Source organism: Pipistrellus kuhlii, unplaced genomic scaffold, assembly GCF_014108245.1.
Source record: "Pipistrellus kuhlii isolate mPipKuh1 unplaced genomic scaffold, mPipKuh1.p scaffold_m20_p_2, whole genome shotgun sequence".
Classification (NCBI taxonomy): Eukaryota; Metazoa; Chordata; class Mammalia; order Chiroptera; family Vespertilionidae; genus Pipistrellus; species Pipistrellus kuhlii.
In genome coordinates, this window is record NW_023425515.1 from 18,397,553 (window position 1) to 18,417,865 (window position 20,313).

Genomic DNA, 20,313 nt, shown 5'->3' on the forward strand with positions numbered 1-20,313 from the left:
AGGCTGATGCTTCCTAACCAATTTATTAGCCAAAGAATCTGGCTTCCGGTTTTCACACACAAATGTAAGTGAACCATTAAGTGATACTAATTTTGAGAGGCAAGTGGTGGCTACATTTCTTGGACCAATCTGCCTACCTTTGGGGAAGTAGGTACTCCACTGAATCAGATTATGTACATATTGTGTCTGTTGTACATTTCCCCCCTTATTTAAATTTTAATGTTGAAAGTATTGTAGATGCCTCCTTTGTGTTTGTTGTTTTTTTCCCATTGACCCCCTCCTCCCCACACCCACCCTTCGCCACCCTGTTGTCTGTGTCCATGGGCTATGCACTTACATGCATGTAAGTTTCCCAGTTAATGCCCCCGCCATTGTTGTATTAATAGATGACTTAGGCCAACACTGGGTCCAAGTTGTCCTTAAAAGTTAAAATTGTAAATACTTTCTATGCTTACAGTTACATCACTGTCCCATTTAATACATGTTTGCAAGCACTAGGCTTTAACTGTGAGATGCTCTAATTTTATTTGTAAAATATGAATTTAACAATATTAAGAGTTCATTTAAATCCATCTTAGCACAGAATTTGCCTACAAATCTCCACAAATAGACTTAACACAGTTTATTTAGAAATGTAAGCATTTATTTAAAAGTAGCTATCAAGTTATAAAAGAATACTTGCTTAAGATCATAAAAATAGCACAATTCCTTTTAAACAGATAATATTTTCCCTACAGTTGGCTTTCATTGAAATATATTTTAAAAACACCAGCATCTTTTCATTGGTGTGCATCTCAGGCTTTCTGAATTATTAGGATGCCTTAGACATTGGCTATTTTACCAGAATAATGACTCAGGCTACTTTGTACAGTCATTGTGTTTAGAATTTGGGATAAGCAGGTCTTTTTCTTTCTTTTCAGTAATTGCTGAATCCCGTCGGTGCCACTGCTGATCCTTCTTCAGTTCCAGAGGCTTCCTCTGGTGGCTGCGGCTCCTGACAGTGGTACTTCACTTTCAGGGGTTTGCTCGGGTGCCAGACCAAGTGAATACGACAGGGAATGATTTCCTAAGAAACAGCGGTTTTAAAACATTAAGAGCTGCAAAGAATTCTGGTAAAAACAAGTCTGTGTAATGCTGTGTTTTACCTGTGTTGAGAATTCATGAAGTAGGACCGTATAGTCAAAATCAATTGCATCCTCGTCTGTTTTCTAGAGGAAGGAAAAAAAGAGTTAGTGTAACAGGTAGGTGTTTGGAAGGCTTATCTTATAAATTGGGTGGCTTCCTGGACTCTCCTTCCGTCTCTTGGATTTGAGCCTTGTTTCCCTTGGGTAGAATCCTGTATCAACATATGCAAATCATGCATTCTTATTGTTTGGTCATTGAGTTCTATGAAAATCTATTGACTGTCTTGCTATACCTTTTTCTCTATTATGGTTATTGATGGAGGCGGAGGTCGGTGGGGATAGGGAGAACCTTTGGCAACCTTGGGAATTAGGTATGCATATGCACCTCAAGCTGATATTGTAGCCCTGATATGCCAGGCAGTCAGACACGGGGCAGGACAGCCAGTCCTTTGCGGCTGCCACACGGACCAGGTTCTGTGCTAAGCACTGGAGTCATGTTTTCATGTAATTCTGACTGCCTCACAAGCCTGATTTTACAAGGGAGATAGCTTGAGGTTGCAGCTAGAAAGTGACAAATGGGGATTGATTTCAAACCCAGATCTATGGACTCTGCCTTCTACACTGCCTCTTCAAGCAGTGCACTGCTTATTTGTAGAGCGACAGGCAGTCTTCTTGTTCACTTGGTTTCTGTAAATTTTATTAGTAGCTAAACCATTTTCCTATTTTATTTTTGACACTTCCTGGTTTGGGGGTTTTTGTTGTTTGTTTTGTTTTACTTTTAAACTTAACGTGTTTTTCAGGTCAATGCCTTTTTAAAAAATATATTTTATTGATTTTTTACAGAGTGGAAGGGAGATAGTTAGAAACATCGATGAGAGTCATTGGCTGCGTTTTGCACGCCCCCTACTGGGGATGTGTCCGCAACCAAGGTACATGCCCTTGACTGGAATTGAACCCGGGACCCTTCAGTCCACAGGCCTACGCTCTATCCACTGAGCCAAATTGGTTTCTACAGGTCAATGCCTTCTTATTCTGTTTTTGCAAATAGCATTTCTGAAGGAAATCATGGCTCTCTTCAGATTTGAGGCAAAAAAACCCCCACAAAACAGGCAAGGCTGGAAACTGGGATTCCAACTCCATTTGACAAATTATTCTGCTACAGCGTCACCCATTTTTTCATACAAAAAATTGGATTATTATAATGCTTGGAAACCAGGTACCATTTCATGAAGTCCCTCCTCAGTGAGGTCACAGAAACAGACCTTTTCTCTTTTTATGGGTTGTTCCTCCTCCAGGTGAAAACACCCTGAAACCAAACCAAACAGCAGGGCTTATTGCAGAACTACAGAGTACACCCCAGCCAGCAAGGTATTCCAGGGTTAGACTGTCCTCGTCGAATGGAGCTCTGCCAAGAAGTCATTATTTTTAATATTATTCAGAAATAATCTCCTTGGCATCTATCCAAATCGTCACAAAATGCCCAATCATTATAGTCCAAATTGATGATGATTTTCTGTGTCATTTTCTGGTAACTCAGCACTTTAATCTTCCTAGAGGCAGACTGGAAGTATTTTGTTTGTATCCTTTTACTTTTGTGCCACCCCTCCCCCTCCACCCATACCCAAATCCCCCCAAAAGAGAGTGATCCTTAGAAGAACCAGTGGTTCTAGTAGAGAGTGAGAAGCTCAGGCTATTACAATAAAGTAGACTTCTTAGCTGAGTAAATAAGGTAGATAAGATATTTCTGTAATGTGCCCTGGCCATGGGGGGGCCTCTTTCAACAGCAGGACTTGAATTGATTGATAGTGACGGGCTGCAGGTTTGGGTTGCTGACAATGTCTGGTATTGATAAGAGTTGGAATAATGCTCAGATTTGCTTTTCTCAATTCGTATTAAAGGCAAGAAAGTCCTTGTCCTTTTTCTTTTTCTCTAGTCAGCAAGTATCTCCCCTGCCCTTGGCATAGTCCTCGTGGTGTTGGGAATGATATCCACTGTTCGGTTCTAAAGGTTTTAAAGCTGTAGCTGTGCCAGTAAGATGGTCTTACATTTGTATTCAGTCATTCCTTTCTTACCCAACATGCCCCTCAAACTTTGCTTATATGAAGCTGTGGGTTTATGAGCCTGCACTTCCTTACACACTTGCATAGAAGTGTGAGTTTAACCCTAAATGTAAATATGGTAATTCCTACCCAGAAAGCATTTGGAAAAAAAACAATAATTCCTATACTTTCCAAGCTACCAAGGGCCACAGAGCGCCTACAGTCACTTGCTGTTTCTGCACTGGATGATCGTTGCTTTATCAGCCCTGTCATCCTGCTTCTAGTCTCTTGGGACAGTACCTAGATCTTCAGATCTTAGTGACTTTTTAAAAATTGTTGCTTGCCCTACCTGATTTGGCTGAGTGGATAGAGTGTTGACCTGTGGACTGAAGGGTTGTGGATTTGATTCCGGTCAAAGGCATGTACCTTGGTTACAGGCTCTATCCCTGGCCCCCAGTCAGGGTGTGTGCAGGAGCATTTATGTTTCTCTCTCTCCCACACCTTCTACTCTAATAATGGAAAAATATCCTTAGGTGAGGATTAGCAAAATAAAATAAAAATTATTGTTTGCCCTGGCTGGTGTGGGTCAGTAGGAGTGTCATTCTGTACACTGAAAGGTTCCGGGTTTGATTCCCAGTCTGGGCAAATGCCCAGGTTGCAGGTTCAGTCCAGTCAGGAACTGTGGTTGGGGAGCATGTGGGAAGCTACCACTCTGTTTCTCTTTCTCTTTCTCTTCCTCTTCCCCTTCCCCTCTCTCTAAAATGCAGTGAAAATCATTGCTTGTTGTTACGTTGCTTCTTTTGCTGAAAGATCACAGGAATCTTTAGTGGCCACCGAATGGCAGAGTTTAAAAATACCGTAAGAGAATTCTAAGCTGAAATGGGTCATCAACCTTGAAACCCAAATTTCCCAATTCAGTGATTTAGATTTATGCTAGCTTCAAGGACTTCAGTAAATGTGTAAATCCTCCATTAATGGGCCCTAAGAGATGAAGTGAATTTGTCTTGGGTGACCCAGCAAGTCAGTGACATATTCACTTATTCATCTAAAACCCAAACCCCGCAATGCAAGAAACTCAAGCTCCTCATCTGGGACACTGTTTCTGATGAACCAGCATTTTTGTTTTCCATGACTCCATTGTTCCTACTTTCCCACTTGCAGGGCGGTTGAGGGACATGGATAGACAGATGACGGGCCTGGCTAGAACAGAAGAGAAACGGGCTGTTCCTGCACTGTGGTATGTCCTGGCACTTAGTTTGGCATTGTGTCATACACAACTGTAGGAGAAAGGGGAACCCTGACATTTAAAGATCCTAATTTTCTCTCTGTTGTCTCTGTGTTGATTGGCCCCTGTTGAGTTTTCCTCTCATTATGTCCTTGAATTCATTATCGTGGCTCCGCCTTCCACACTGTAAACAAAGTTTCCCCTGACTTCTCAGGATGGAAGACTAATATTAAGGATAGAAATGTCTTGGGAGATGAGAAAGAGGGAGAAGGTTTTATCTAGTTATATAGAAACAATCAATTCAGTGGTAATTTCTATTTAAAAAGTACTATTTAAAGGGAAAGAAGTTGTTCATTTTGATGAGTGAAGAGGAAAACTATGTATGTAGTTGTCCTGCCAACAGGTGGCCTCTGGAAGGCCCACCAGCGTGTTATGGGCATTCCTAGTGCTGACGTGATGCTGGGCAGTGCCTTACACTCGCAGGAGTGCAGGATCCCTCCATGGGTGCAGGCACCAAGGAAGTGAGTTTTAGACATTGACTAGAGTACTTACGGTCAGCTCAGCTTGCCTCTCACAGTACTTAGTTCTGTTTACCCTGGAAATGTCTCTCTCTGCATCACACTTGGCTGACAAGAACTCCAACCCTGGCTCACTCCATGCCCTCGCCACCCAGCCGAGAGGGACTGGTCCTCCTCTAACTCCACGATCACAGATCTCCCCGGGGCCTGCAGAGCCTGTGATGCTGACATCCTCGCACTCCCAAACCTGTCTCACGCTTACTCGCAGCTGGTGGCTGCCTCACTTTTCACTTAGAAGACAGAAGCCATTGAAATAGAACTTCCACATCTACCATCATGCCATCCGCCCTCCTTCCAGCATCTCAGTTTCTCTTCTCCACCTCCTGCCCTGTGCGCTCTCCATGGTCCTGCCTCAGATCATCTGGATTGATCGTACCTGCTCTTGCCTGCTCAGAGATTAACGCCAACAATCTTGTTCTTCCAAATCCGTTTTGCCCCCTCTCCTGCATTTTTCTCATCAACATATAAACCTGGTAAATCTCCTAAAATACAACTGAAATAAACATTCTTTCAACTCTTTACTTGCCCATCCTCCAGCTACAGCCCTTCCCTTTCTTTTGCTCCTTTTATAGCCAAACTTTAAAAAGAGATGGAATGTCCATTTCTCCCCCTATTCTCTCCCGAGCCCACCCCAGTCAGGCTTTGCCCATGCTGTGCCGTAAAGACAGCGTGGTAAGCTCCCCATTGACTTCCCACTGCCTGAATCAAATGGTTAATTCTCAGTCCTCGTCTCACTTGACTTTCCATCCGCTTTTGATACAATCAGTTGATCCTCATCCTTGAAACACTTTTTCTGTCTTCAGCCTCTATTGTTAGAAGTGTTCCAGGGCTCAATCCTTACGTAACTTCTTTTCTTTTCTCTGTAACACTCATTCTCTGTGCTATCCGGTCTCATGGCCTAAAAAAAAACACCTACAGGGTGGCGAGTCCAGCCCCGACCCTTCCCTGTATCTGAGACTATTATGTACAGATAACTACGTGAACTCTCTACTTGGACATAGAATTTAGTATGTCCCACATCAAGCTAGTTTCTCCCCAATTCTATTTTTCTGTAGGCTTCTTCAATCAGTTAATGAAATCTCTCTCTCCAGTTACTCAGGCCAACATCCTACAGAATCACCCTCAAGCTTTCTCACCCTCTGCTGTCCGTACCCAACCCATCAGCAAATACTATTTCAGTCAGTCTTCAGAATGTATCCTCAGTCCAACTGTCTCACCACCTGCACTGCCACCCCCTGGCCCAGACTCCCGCCAGGCCGTGCCTGGATTATTGCAATGCTTTACTGGCCGTCCTGCTTCCACCTTCTCGTCTGTACAATCTGTTCTCAACAGAGCAGCCAGAATGATCCTATTGTAAGTCAGATCATGTCACTCCTAAGCTAACGTTGCATAATGAGAGAGAGAGAGAGAGAGAGAGAGAGAGAGAGAGAGAGAGAGAGAGAGAGAGAGGGATCTAACAGCCTCCGGGCCTGACATGAACTGGCCCCTCCTGGCCCACTCTCCCTCACCGTTTCCGCCACACTGGCTCCGCTGATCTCTCTCCAACTCATCGGCCCACACCAGGAAGTCCTCTTTCTTGTGGAAGCAGGCCCTCTCTCACTTCTCCCTCTGCTCCAGTGTCGCTTCTGCTCAACTCAGAGGGGCCTCCTTTAGACTAGACTTGATTTTTCTCCACAGCACTCACCACCATTTGATACATCTTTGCTTGTTCATCTGTTCACTGTCTTCCCTCACTAGAATTCACCTCCCTGTGTTTTCTGTCCACTGCTATATCCGTCCCTAATACCATGCCTGGCCCATTGCATGCATTCGAATATTTATTGGATGAGTGAAATGCAATTAAAACTCTTGCCGTAAAATTGGAAACTCCCATCAATGTAGTCTAAGCACACTGCATTTGGTTTTATCTCTTGTGGCACAAGTTAATTTTCCGTTTTTCTTACCCACTGCTGCACACTGCTGAGCTGTGCCATGTAGTAGTGTAAGAACTGCGTTGTCTTTTCCCACATCACGTACGAGCTGCCAAGAAAAGCTAAGTCCCAGATGGGTATAAGAGAGGGATCAATATGTCCATGACTGTCTGAGAACACACAGAAAAAAAAAAATGGTATTGAGCATTTTGGGAACAAAACTTCAGAGATTTCAGCAATTAAATCAGGGCTTAGTCATATCAGTCATCTCTCCCACAGCAAGGCATTTAGCAATATTTGTATCTTTCTACATCATACTGAGATTTACGTGCTTCAAGTTGCTATAAGACAGTTTCGTGGCTGTGTGCTGTACTATATAAATGCTAAGGAAGCTATAATGATGCTCAGAATTAATCTAATATCTTGTAAGTTGAGAAGCCTTTTCATAGTTAGATCAAAACATCTCAGTAATCGTCAGCACATAACCTGGTTTGGGGTCTACAGTCATAGGAAGTTCTCTGCCAATCTGCCTGCCATCTTTGTCCATTTCTGGTAAATGCATTGGCAACATTTCTAAAACTTTTTAACACATCAATCAGGGTTTTTTTCCCTGTGGCATTGTTTTTGTACCTGCAATCTTTTTCATTCAGCAAACATTTGCCAAAAAAACTCTACTTACTGTCAGACACTGCCACAGGGAGGGATACAGTGATTAATAAAGAACCTCTTTTGACTTAGGAACTCAGGTTTTAGCAAGTAATTTATGTGATTTAGGAACTCACATTTTAGCAAGTAATTTCTGATCGTGGACTCGTGAGATGAAAACCCATTAGTGGAAAAGAGAAACTAGCTACACTGAACACAGTGACTAGTGAGGACATTTGAAAGTATAAATGCTGGTGGCCCTGTCCCATAACCCAAAGAAGGACTTCACCTCAGTCCCTTTCCTTCGTCTGCAGGATACGGGGCTCATCTAATGGAAGTGTATGAATTCATTAGAAAACGTGAAATTTTTACACATAATAAAATCCAGACAACTCTTTTTAGGAGGAAAATTTTGTGGAGCAAGGATATCCTGAAATGGATTTGACGGTCTCACATCAATGGTAGAGAAACTGCGCTACCATGGCCCAGAACTGTGGACCGATTAATTGCTCAGGAGAATTCGCTGAGATTGGAACTGGCTACTCCACGGATCTCTCCATGGTTTTTATTCGCTTCGTCTGAAGCCAAACTCTTTTTTCTTTTTTTTTTCTTTTTTCAGTTCTAAGTAGATAATTTTATATACTTGGACAGGCTATATACAGCACCATTAAATGTCTCTGCTAAATTGAAAGTGACAAGAAAACTTGTAAATTTTGTGGATGGAAAGATACCTTCTGTTAAAATTTTTTTTTGATATTTCATAGTAGCCACAGTGAGTTGGCCTGTTACAGAACGATCCTTGTGGGCACTCAGGCTTTATTAACTAACCTGCGCTACTAAAAAGTGTCCAAAATCTAGTGATATTGTGGCAAATCTTCAAAGAAGATGTCCTATACATTTTTTAAAATTTGTGTTTTAAGGATGATATATAAAACCCTATTTCTACAACTAATGCCCAGGGGAGGGGGAAAAACACACACACATCTAAATAACTATATAAAGTATTTGCTGTTAGCCCATATATTTCAGGCAGTGCTAAGTAGAAGCAAATTCTGTAACATGGGATTTGAGTTGTTCTTCACAATTATTTGCAACAGGATTTCACCTCAGTCATCAGAGAGCTACAATAAGAGCTATCTGAGCTTCTGAACTTGAGGAACACGAGGATCTTAGGGACATTGCCGGGGCATGGACAGCTCAGGAATGGAGACCATGGGGCCCCACGTGGACGCGGGTCTGTCCCGGTCTCTGAGCGAACGAGTGAGCTGTGACGGGCTGTGGGATGGGAAGTGCTGCAGCGCTGGTCAGATGTCAGCCTTAATACCCCAGCGCAGATCCAGAGACGACTCTTGTGGTTTGGAAATTGAATTTGCCGGTAAGAGCTGAGCGTCCATGCTGCCCGCACCCTGCTGAGTGCCAGAACAGATGGGCTCTGCTGCACTCTGCTGAGTCACTCGGGGCAGAGGGCAAGTCTCTTATTAGAGATGGCACTGCTGCCCATTAGCTCTCGCTCTAAAATAAGATCAGCCCGACTCCTCTGCGGCCCCCCAGGAAGGCTCGCTCAGCCCTGGGACGGACGGCCACGATGGGCACAGTGCAGGCCCTGGATGGGGTCACCTCGAGTTTCCAGAGCCACCACCAGGAACTGCTAGCAGTGTCACTCCAGGTTCTAGACTCTCCCCAGAAAAGTGCACCCCTACATATGCGTCCTGTTGCAGACTTCTACCCATTCCTTGAAGAGAGACCTCCTGCCTTGCCCGGGTCCCGGAGACAACAGATCCTCCATTGTGCTGGAGGTGAAGAACAGGAAAACATACTTCCGAGTTTTGTTTAAATAACAAGGTATACCACGTTCTATGGTTGAACTAAAGTGCCATTTGGGGGATAAAAACTTAAAGGATCGCTCTTTTTTAAGACTTCATCATTTCATACACTCCGTGATAGACATCCCAGATCAGCTGGTCCGTACCAGGTATGCTGCTGACCTCCAAGGGGGTTTTGAGCTGCTGCATATGCTTGTAGAGCTGGTAATCCTCCTGCTGTCTTTGGCTCTTCTCCATGAACCGCGTGCAGGTGACATTGATGGTGGGCCCGGGTTTCTCATTCTTGAAAAGCACTTGAGCGGAACATTTCCCCAAATGTTCCTCGCCTTCCTGAAATAAAGAGTTTGGATTAAATAGCTGGGTTCTTTCTCCTCACCACCCCACTACAAAAACACACGAAGCTGAGAAGTTCCTTGTACACGGCAGGTAACTCAGCAGATGTAGTGGCCTTTGCTTTATAGAAAGTGTTTTTTTTTTTTTGTGCTCAGAGCTGAACACAGTTGTCCTTCATTCTTTGCTGTCATTTCAACTCCTGCTTCCTGCCTGGCCAGTGTGGCTCAGTGGTTGAGAGTCGACCCAGGAACCAAGAGCTGGCTGGTTCAATTCTGGGTCAGGGCACATGCCCAGGTTTCAGGCTTGATCCCCAGTAGGGGCATGCAGAAGGCAACTGATAGATGATGCTTCTTTCTTATGGATGTTTCTCTCTGTCCCTCTTCCTTCCCCCTCTCTAAAAATCCAATAAAAAAAGGATGCCCCAAAAACAATGCTGGGGGCATTGAAGAAACACCATCGATGCCCGTGAGTACTTCCTGCTCAAGCCCTCTCTGCTGTGGACCAACATGCCGAGTTGGACCTCCGGCTTTTTTTTTTTTTTCTTTTTTTTTCTTTACAGAGAGGAATAGAGAGGGATAGAGAGTCAGAACCGTCGATGAGAGAGAAACACTGACCAGCTGCCTCCTGCATACTCCCTACTTGGGATGTGCCCACAACCAAAGTACATGCCCTTGACCAGAATCGAACCTGGGACCTTTCGGTCCGCAGGCCGACGCGCTATCCACTGAGCCAAACCAGTTTCGGCTGGACCTCCGGCTTTCTAACTGGAACTCAAAGGTGAAGCTGGTTCCTATGAAAAAAAAAAAAAAAATGGCCACATCCGCATGCTGCCCTATGAACTCGGTGTTGTTTCAGTTTTACAGATGAAGATGCTGAAGTTTAAAGAGGAAGCTACTGCATGCCACACCAGGAAGTGGTGAGCCAGGGCTTGAGCTCATGTCTGTCTTGCAAAGCCCTGGCTTGGTACTAACTCTAAGTGCACTCAGATCACATCCGGATGAAGTGGGAGCAGAGGTCACCCACATGGGACTAATCCAACTGCCCTGGTGACCTCGCTGGGCCTGTCTGCGTTTACATGTAAATGTGCACGTGCTGAGCATTCTGGGATCAGCCTTCTGTTCCACCCAGAGACAGCAGTGGAGGGAGAGGGGGGGGTGCTTTCAGGGGACTCGGGTGTCTGACTCACTCCATTCACCCTTTTACAAAGGTCACACATAACCCCAGGGAGCCTCGTCCCAGAAAAATCCCATCAGCACGGTCTAGAATTTGAGGAAGTTCCTGGGCCACTAGCCACGGCCCCACGCACATCCATCCGTGCGCCTCGAGGTAAGAACTCCAGTGACCACGTGGCTGGTGAAGCTGCTGAATTCTTTTCACGTTTCCAGTCCTTTACACTGGGTGGCATTTCAAATGGCAACAACAACCCAAAATAAACTTGAAAAGAAAAAAAGCCCGCAAGGAAACAAACTGTTATTAAAATTGGATCTGCTCGTGGGCTTTCCAGCGGGCAACTGTTCCCCTGGTGAGCTCAGCGAAATGTCCGTGGTGCGTGAACATCCTAATAAACAGTTCAACGCGGAGGGAGAGAGAGAGGTGGCGAGCGTCAGGAAGAGGATCACCAAAGGCAGACACAGGCCCGTACACAGTCTGCTTTGATGTCAAAGCCATTTCCAAGGACGGGAGGGTGCCAGGTATCGCCCCTGTTTGTTTTCCTTTCCTCTCTCTACCCCCCAGATCAGCGCCGCGGAATCAAAGCTGTCTCCTCTGGAGATGAAAGACTCCCCACCCCCTGACACGGACACTTCAATTAGCGAGCGGTGCTCCTCAGAGACACACACTGCTGATCAAAATAATCTGGTAATTGTTCCCCCCCCTTCGCTTTAATCTGATGCTTTCAGTTTGCAGCTCTAAAGCGAAAGGCGTCTTCCTTAAGCTTTAAGAAACATTTTAATCCTTCGGTTAATTGGCAAAGGGAGAGCCTGCTGTTGTCTTGTTAGGGCTTCTTTCTGAATGCCGGCAGCGATGTTCCGGAAGCATCGGGCCGGGGGTCATGGCTGTCTCTCCCCCACCCGACCCCCCAGGTCTGCCACCCCAGACTTCAATGCTGGCCGCCACCTGCTCTTCCCTGGCTGCCTCGGCTCAGCACCACAGAGAGGGGGTTTGGCTGGTCTCCCTCCACCCTGCTGCCGCCTCCCAGCCCAGCCCGGCGCATGGAGGTTTGTATGTTTTCTGTTTACTCTCTTGAGGACGGGGAAAAGGGAAAAAGGAATTGGCAGACCCTGGCTGCCTGGTCAGATGTGGGGGCTGATGATGCACTGTCCCGCGCTGGGCCTCACAGAAAGCCTCTGGGTAAGGCAGCTTCTGGGGCTGGCCGCTCGCTCTGCGCTCTGCTAGCGAGAAATGTCACCAGCTGACGGCAGAGGAACCGGTTGGCATTTAAGAGTGAGTCATTCCGAGGCCTCCGAGGTGCTAGGGAGGGGTACCAGAGGGAGCTGTGATTCCCTCCCGGGGCCTCGGAAGGAGGGGTGATGCTGTGTGCGCTGTTGTCCATGCTGCCCCCCAGAAGGCTGTGACATGGCCGGAGTTCCTGCCTCGCTCTGCTCCTCTGTTCTTGAGAACAAAGGCAGGAAAAAACCCACCTCTACGTCAGTATGTGTTCGTATTCTTACTCAAAAAAATGAATTTGTACGAGTTGCTAATAAGATACCAATTTGGATAGAGGATCAGCCCCAAGGACTGAAGGGAGCCAGTTTGATTCTAGTCAAGGGCATGTACCTGGGGTGCAGGTTCGATCCCCAGCCCTGGTCGGCCTGTGTAGGAGGCAACCAATTGGTGTGTCTCTTTCACATCGATGTTTCTCTCCATCCCCCGTAACCCCTTCCACTCTCTCTAATCAGCAGTGGGGAAATATCCTCGGATGAGGATCAACAACAACAAAAAGACCCACGAATGACAGCAGCTTACCTTTGGGTTGTAGCGCTCTGTGGTGAACTCCAGGTCAACTTGGCATTCCTTCTTTGAATTAATCTGCAAAACAGAAACGGACTCTTAGCCGGTGGAAGCTCTGCTAACGTCTGCATATCCAAATAACCACTCTCCTGGGATAACGTGGCACCGAAATGGTTGCTGTCGAAGTCGTGCCTGAATAATACCAGTGCTTTTTAGGAGAAAAGGTCTCGTGTTTTGGTCTGATCCTGCCTTGTTGCTGGCTGGCGGGCACCTCCTCACGAGAGGGAGGCTGGGAAAGGGAAACAGTGGTGCTGAGGCTGGAGGTTGGCTGTGTGAGAGCAGCTCCAGGAGGACAGAGGTGTGTGCAGGCTGTGCAGGGAGGACCTGCGTGCCCCAACCTCAGTCCCGTCCACACCTGTCCCGGGCCCAGGGCTGCCACTGAGGGGGACAGGCCCGGTCTCCCTCCTCTGCTCCTGGTGGAACAGGCGTGCCCGGTAATAAATAATGGGCTTTCAGATGGTGATACAGAAGAAATGGAGTGGTGGGGCAGAGTGACTACTTTTACTCTTACAAGGTGGGATGGAGGAGAGGCTGTTCCATGGCACAGCCATTGCCAGACCAGAGAGCTAGGTCAGGGCCAGAACAGGGATGTCTCCCCTAAATTAAACAGACCAGACGTCCCGATTTTTAACAATTTGCCCCGTGTCCCTCGGCGTTTTAAAAAAAGTCCCGATGTTTCTTTCCAAAAACATTGGGACTTTTTTTAAAACGCAGAGGGACATGGGGCAAATTGTTAAAAATCGGGACGTCTGGTCACCTTACCCTAAATCAGAGACCGTCTGATGGGCTCTCACTGTGCTCACAACGTGCTGGTTCCGGCTCCGGACAAGCATGTGAAGCAGTTTCCGTCCTCTGACCCCAGCTCCCCATCCATCCTGCCCTGCTCCTTATAATTGGGCACGAGACTGGCCTCGTGTGTAAATTTCCCATAACAGACTCTGAATTGGCAGACTGGAGTGGCCTGCCTTCCTCAGTGTTCCCCGGCCTTCCTTACAGAGGTAGCTGTCAGTGGCAGGGCTTTTCCCTGTGTCTGTGGACCAGCAGGTGGTAGAGGAAGGTGCCTGGGAGGAGATGAAACATCAGCTGAGACCCAGGGGATGGAAGGAACCAGCCACCCCCGTGCTCAGGAGTGGCAGAGGGAGCTACCAGTGAGGTCAGATGTGGGACAGGAAGCACTGCCATCGGACCAGACCTCAGCTGCTAGGGTCTCTCCTCCCCTGGCAGCCTCCACAAGCAGAGATCCTTCTACACTTTGGAAATTCATGTTGAGCCTTTTTTACGCTTTTGAATTGGTTCCAATGCATATTTTTAGAGTAGATATGCCCAGACCATTACAGCAATTTAAACTGTTTAGGCAGCCTTTCTATTGTTTGCCATCTATTTTTTCTTTTTCTGTTTTCAGAGAGTTGCCTCCTGCACGCCCCACTCTGGGGACGAAGCACACAACCCGGGCATGTGCCCTGACCAGGAATCAAACTGTGACTTCCTGGTTCATAGATTGATGCTCAACCACTGAGCCATGCCGGCCGAACACCATCATCTACTTTTGTTGCTATCATTTTTTAGTGCAAAATGATCGTTCAGTAAAAGGAGAATTTTCTAGAGAAGAGAGCGTGCTGCATGGAGCTGAACTAGACCTGATAGCATCCGTTACTGTTATAGATTCTTAAAGGATCCCAGGGAACTGGAGAATGGAGGGATAGGATCCCGGGGAAGGTATTTATATAAAGAACATTTAACACATGCGTGTATTTATTAATGCTTCTGGGGGGGAGGGGTGCATCCAGCGCCCAGGAGCAATTTGCTTAGGACTCGTTTTCTTTTTCTTTTTTTAATATATTTTATTGATTTTTTTACAGAGAGAGAGATAGAGAGTTAGAAATATCGATGAGAGAGAAACATCGATCAGCTGCCTCTTGCACAACCCCCACTGCGGGAGAGAAGGCCCTGCCTTAGAACCCCGAGCCTGAGGCCAGGGAAGGATGAAAAGGGGTATTCCCAGCAAGGCTGCTTTGACGTTGGTTTGCTCCTGAAGCTTCCAACGAGCAGATGAAGGATAGAAAGGGCCAGTGTGTGACAAGGCTGCCCCCGGCGTCTGCCTCTGTCTCCTGGACGTCACTGTCCCCGCCCAAGTTAGAGAAACACAGAGCCCTCAGCCACACTGGCTCCCAGGACAACCCCTCCTCACGGAAGGCAGCCCTTCCTGCGGCCTCAGCCTCGAGCCCCCCTGAGTGCAGGCCTCTCACGGGAGTCAGGGACGCCCCTCGGGCTGCTGGTTGGGTGGATGGGGTCAGGGCCGTTCCTGAGAAGAGGAGGAGGAGGAAGGCGAGTTGGCAGGTGCAATCTTTGGTGCAGGGGACAGGGCAGCCGCCCTGAGGCAGCCGAGTGTATAGAAGTAGAGGCCAGCTCCCCAGGAAGATGCGCACGGGGAGAACTCTGAGGACCGGCGGCCTGCGCATCGGTATCAAACTGGGCTCGCCATCCGAGGACTCGAGGTGCTGACAAGCAAGATCTGATCAGACATTCCTGACTGGGCAGGTCCTGATACCCCCCTCTCCCCCCCAAGGCACGTACCTTTTTTTAGTAAAAGGCTTATCTTTTTGGAAGCACAGGGAAGCAAGCGAGGAGGGATGCGTACCCTCTGTAGGGGAGCCCGGGTGGCAGAGCCTGTGAGCTGCCTGCCTCGCCGATCTGATTTCCTTACTTCGTTTTAATTAGGCCTCTTAAAAGCATCTACATTTTGCTCAGAATAAGATGTTTATATTTCTGATGGCACTTTGTCCCCTATCAAGATGCAGCCCTTTTATCTCCACCGAGGCCTCTCCTCTCTCCCTTCCTCTGAGTCACAAGTTCCCCAGAGCCTGGCTGGTCTCCGGAGATAAGTGGCCTCTCGGCCTGCGGGCCTTCCTCGGGGACACGGTGTGCCATGTGTCTCAGGCTCCCGTTGCTTTAGGACTGTGCTCCACGCAGGTTAAAATCACTGTGCGACCAAGAGGTCTTTGTCCACCATCCGCCCTGGGACATGCTGGGTGTCCCCCTTTTGGGAGCGTGTCCTGGGTGCAGAGTCCCAGAACAGAAGGCCCTGCCCTGGGCAGTGAGGTCGGGAGAAGGACTGACGTAGGGCCCAGCACTGCGGGATCTGACTCTGGATGAGGTAAGAGCTATGGAAGGGTCACTGGAGAACGGATCCAGCCTCGGGATGGGGAAGTCAGCTGAACTTTGGGTCTGAACTCTGAAGATTAAGAAGGAATTGGCTTTGGGGCTGGGGTTGGGGGAGGGGAACTGGGAAAGGGTTCAGCACAGAAGGAGCAGATGGCTGGAGGCAGGCGGGAGGGCAGTCAGGGGCCCTCAGGAAGGACAGGCCCAGGAAGAGGCAGGAGCGGCCCCTGCAGGCTCCCGGGAGGATTTGTCCTCAGAGAAATGGGAAGCCAGGGGCCGGGAGGAAGCGAACTGAAAAGATTGCTCTGAGATGGAAGGTGAGAGCTGGTGCTGCAGCGAGGAGGTGTCCGGTGCAGAGCAGGGGCTGCAGGCGGCCAGGTGACCACGGTGGGGACTGCAAATGGAGAGAAGCATGTGGTGGGCAGACAGGGGTCTTACTAGGATGGAAACCAGTGGCTCTCAACCTTTCTAATGCCACGACCCTTTACATATCTGTGTTTTCCAATGGTCTTAGGCAACCCTGCTAGTGGTTGAGAACCACAGCTGTTAGAGCCTAAGACCATCGGAAAACACAGATATTTACATTACGATTCATTAACAGTAGCAAAATTACAGTTATGAAGTAGCAACGAAAATAATTTTATGGTTGGGGGGTTACCACAACATGAGGAACTGTATTAAAGGCTTGCGGCATTAGAAAGGTTGAGAACCACTGATGTAAACACAAACAGTTCTGTAATTCAAGATCAGAAATTATCGCTAGAAAGCACGTTTCATATTAGGACATTATTAAACCAACCACATTGAAAGGATGTTTGTGTTACAGAAGGCCAGCCAGCCAGCCAGCCTGCCTGCCGGGCCCGAGGGGACCACCATGAGCACTGCACGGGCCGCGATGCCAAAAGCTCTGAAGGCCATCTCAGCCCCATGAGCACCTGGAGAAACACAATCAAGGAAGCAGTGAGGTACCCCAGCACGAGGAGGCAGTGAGGTACCCCAGCACAATGAGCAGCCTGCAGTGAGTTAGAGAGGGCAGGGCCAATCCTTTGCCGGAATGGGAGAGATTGCTCCTGCGTGTCTGGTGGGAGGGTGCCCAGAGGCAGCCCGGGGATGGGAGGAGGGTGCAGTCTGGACCACAGGGTCAAATCAAGTTACCTGCACCCTCCAACTTGGCTACCTCACTGCTGGTTCTGTCTCCATGGAAATTGGCACAGGGCCTCATAAGGGCCTCACAGGAGGATGCTCCTGGAGGCAGAGTGTGTGTGTGTGTGTGTGTGTGTGTGTGTGTGTGTGTGGTGGGGGGGAGTTGGAGGCAATCTGGTGTCCCCTCCTGGGGGCAGGGGAGGGCAAGTAAACGGGGGGTGCCCGCCATAGAATGCCATGCAAACTGGCCACACATATGGCAACACAGACAGACCCTAAATGCTCTGCTTGAAAACAGAAACAACAAAGTGCATGGCATACATTTATTCAAGTTTGCACACAAACCAACAATGCCTTTTCTAGGAGCACTGCAGTCAGAATAATACACATAAGACCGTTTCTAGTAGTTGCCTCTGGGAGGTTGGGTGAATGAAAAGAGACATGAGAGAGAATAAATACACAAACAAGACAGAACCAAAAAGTTGCTCCCTCCACTTTGTACCTGGACCGCAAGCACAGCACCAGGCTTTATAAAGCATAGAACATCCCTGACCCACGTGCTTGAGTGTGGACCTATGAACCAGGAGGTCTCAGACTCCCCGTCAGGGCACATGCCCGGGTTGTGGGTTCAATCCCCAGTGTGGGATGTGCAGGAGGCAGCCAATCAATGATTCTCTCTCTCTCTCTCCCTCTCCCTTTCTCTCTCTGAAATCAATAAAAATATATTTTGGGAGGAAAAAAAAAAAATAGAAAGGAAATCATTTAACAGCAAATTAAGTCCAAAGTAACTCCAATGGATGCTCCCTCCCCATATCTTAAGCTTTGGTCTTTGTTTTTTTTTTTTTACATAGATGCATTAGATTTGAGGAGTAAACTGCCCATTGTGTGTTGGCTTCACATCTAGAAGCTCAAGGTCAGGTGGTCTTCCCCCCAAGTTGCTACAGCCACATGGTGCAAAGCTACTCTTCAAACACAAAAGCTAATCAGACATTTTTTGCATGAGCCGACCTGGTGCTGGGAGGAGGGGGTCCCGGCTGGCTCCCGAGGGAAGGAGTGGTCCTGGAGCAGCCGATCTCAGTCCCAGTCCCTCATCCCCGGCGCCAGGGGACTGCCCATCTGTGAAACAGATCAGGAAGTCTCACATCCCTCTCTCCGAGTGCAGCCAGAGGCCTGCACATTGTTCTCATACTTTCCAGAGTTAAGGCTCTCTATATAAAGGAAAACTCGGCAAACAAAGCCAATGACCCTGAGACAGGATGCCCTGAAGAGACGAATAGCTCTTTGCCTCAGATTTCTTTTTAATTACAGTCCTCCCTGCTTATCGGAGGGGATACCATCCAAAACCCCAGTGGAGACCTGGTACCCCATATATATATATGTTATTTCTATACCTACCCACCTACCTACCTACGATAGATAATGTTTAATTTGTACATTAGGCACCGGGAGAGACTAGCACCAATAACTAATAAGAAAATAGAGCAATGTGCTGTCAAAGGAGTGATGTGACTGTGGCCTCGCCATCCTTCTCTCTTAAAACATCTGATAACGGCGGTGGCTGCTGAGTGACGGCGCAGTGTATACAGCGAAGGGATGATTCATGCCCGGGGCAGAGATTTCATCACGCTACTCAGAATAGCATCCATTTAAACTTATGAATTGTTTATGTCTGGAATTTTCCATTTAGTATTTTTGGACCAGCGATGACCGCAGGTAACTGAAAGAGGGTGCAGGGTGGGAAGGTGTGGGAAAGAAATACAGGATGGGGGAGGGGAGTCCTACTGTCTGCAGAAGAGGGGACTCGGGTACTGTCCCCAGAACTATTGCTGGGCAACCAGGGACCTTTAATGACACAGTTTGGGTTCTAACCTGTTTTTTTTTTGTTTTGTTTTTTTTCTTGTTTTTCTTGCTGCCCTGAATAAGGACAGAATCCAGCCCTCCCCCTCGAGTACCTCCCACCCCCCGACGCCTCACCATGGACTCCTGAGGGGAGCGGTCAGCACTTGGATTTGGGGCTTTGCTTGCAGTCAGCTTGGAGGTGGGGGAGGAGACAAGCCATTCATCTCCTTTTTGAGAAAGTGTATCAGGAATGCCTTCAAAGGACTGAACTCATCGTGTGTGTGTGTGTGTGTATGTGTGAGTGTGTGTACTTGCTTCGGCAGAAAAAAATGGCCCTCAAGTCCTTATCAAATCAATACCAAACACTTACTCACTGCTGTGTGTAAAGCACATGTGTCAAACACAAGGCCCGCGGGCCAAATCCGTCCCGCCAGGCCTTGCAATGTGGCCCGCACCGCGCTGTCATCACTGCACTCCGCTGCGTTTCCATCACAATGACAGTTTATGACTGTTCAGTAAACCATTCGGCCTGCGATTTAGGCTGGATTTTAGATTTTGGCCCCTTCTCTGATTGAGTTCGACACCCCTAGTGTAAAGCATCCCGCTGCAGGGGTCTTCAAACTTCTCTCATTATGAGAATCACCTGGTGGAGGTGTTAAAACACAGATTCCTGATAGCACTTCTTATAGTTGGGATCCGGGAATCTGTGTTTTAACAACTCCACCAGGTGATTCTCATAATGAGAGAAGTTTGAAGACCCCTGCGCTAGTCACTGGGCAGGGATCATGATAAAAGCAATTACATGTACAGCTGAGCTCTCCCACCCACACGTGGTGGTTCTTACACAGCACCTGTGCCACTCACTACATCACCAGGGCCCTTGGGGGTGAAGACTGCTGTTATCTTTGTGTTTTCCTTTTTTTTTTTTTTTTAGAGGAAGTGGAAGGGAGGGAGGGAGTCAAGGTCATGAGGTCACGATGGTGGGTGAGGGCCAGGCTGGAGGAGGCCTCCTGCAGGGACTTGGGTCTCAAACTTGAGCTGCAACAGAATCTCCTGTGAGATCTGAGTCAGGAAGCCTGGCTGGCACCTGGGAGCGTGCATGTTAACCCGTCTAGGGGCTGCTGCTGCCGGTCCATGCACCTCGCATGGAGGCTTCTCTCTGGAAGCTGAGACCCTGAGACCCCGAGGTGCAGCAGGAAGTGGGGAGTCGCTCCGTGCCAGCCACTAGAATGCAGCCGGATGCGGACAGGGCCATGCGCTCTCTCCAAACGCCTGAGGGCATCAGGACTAAACGAAGGGTAGGATCATAACCTCAAAGTGGGATGTATTGGAGTCTCGGGTGAGCCAGGTCCTGGCGCCTTAGAGACTCCCAGAGGCAGGCCTGCCCTCTGCGCCCTCCAGTGACAAGCGCTTTCCTGAGCAGAGGGCAGGCTGGGCAGAAACAGCCCGCCCAGAGCATCCCTCCTCGCTCCCCGGAACGGCTGCT

The 20,313-nt window shown here is 48.1% G+C and overlaps 1 protein-coding gene across 1 annotated transcript in view; it reads right to left on the reverse strand.

Moving 5' to 3' along the window:
• Positions 1-505: 505 nt before the first annotated feature.
• The window catches only part of RARRES1 (retinoic acid receptor responder 1), a 29,158-nt gene continuing 9,350 nt past the window's right edge, over positions 506-20,313 (reverse strand). The window contains exons 2-6 of the mRNA XM_036444091.2: positions 12,642-12,704; positions 9,491-9,674; positions 6,910-7,046; positions 1,146-1,208; positions 506-1,066 (exon numbers count right to left, since the gene is read on the reverse strand). Coding sequence (XP_036299984.1) covers positions 917-1,066; positions 1,146-1,208; positions 6,910-7,046; positions 9,491-9,674; positions 12,642-12,704 — 597 coding nt within the window. The 3' untranslated portion in view covers positions 506-916. The remainder of the gene's footprint in view (positions 1,067-1,145; positions 1,209-6,909; positions 7,047-9,490; positions 9,675-12,641; positions 12,705-20,313) is intronic.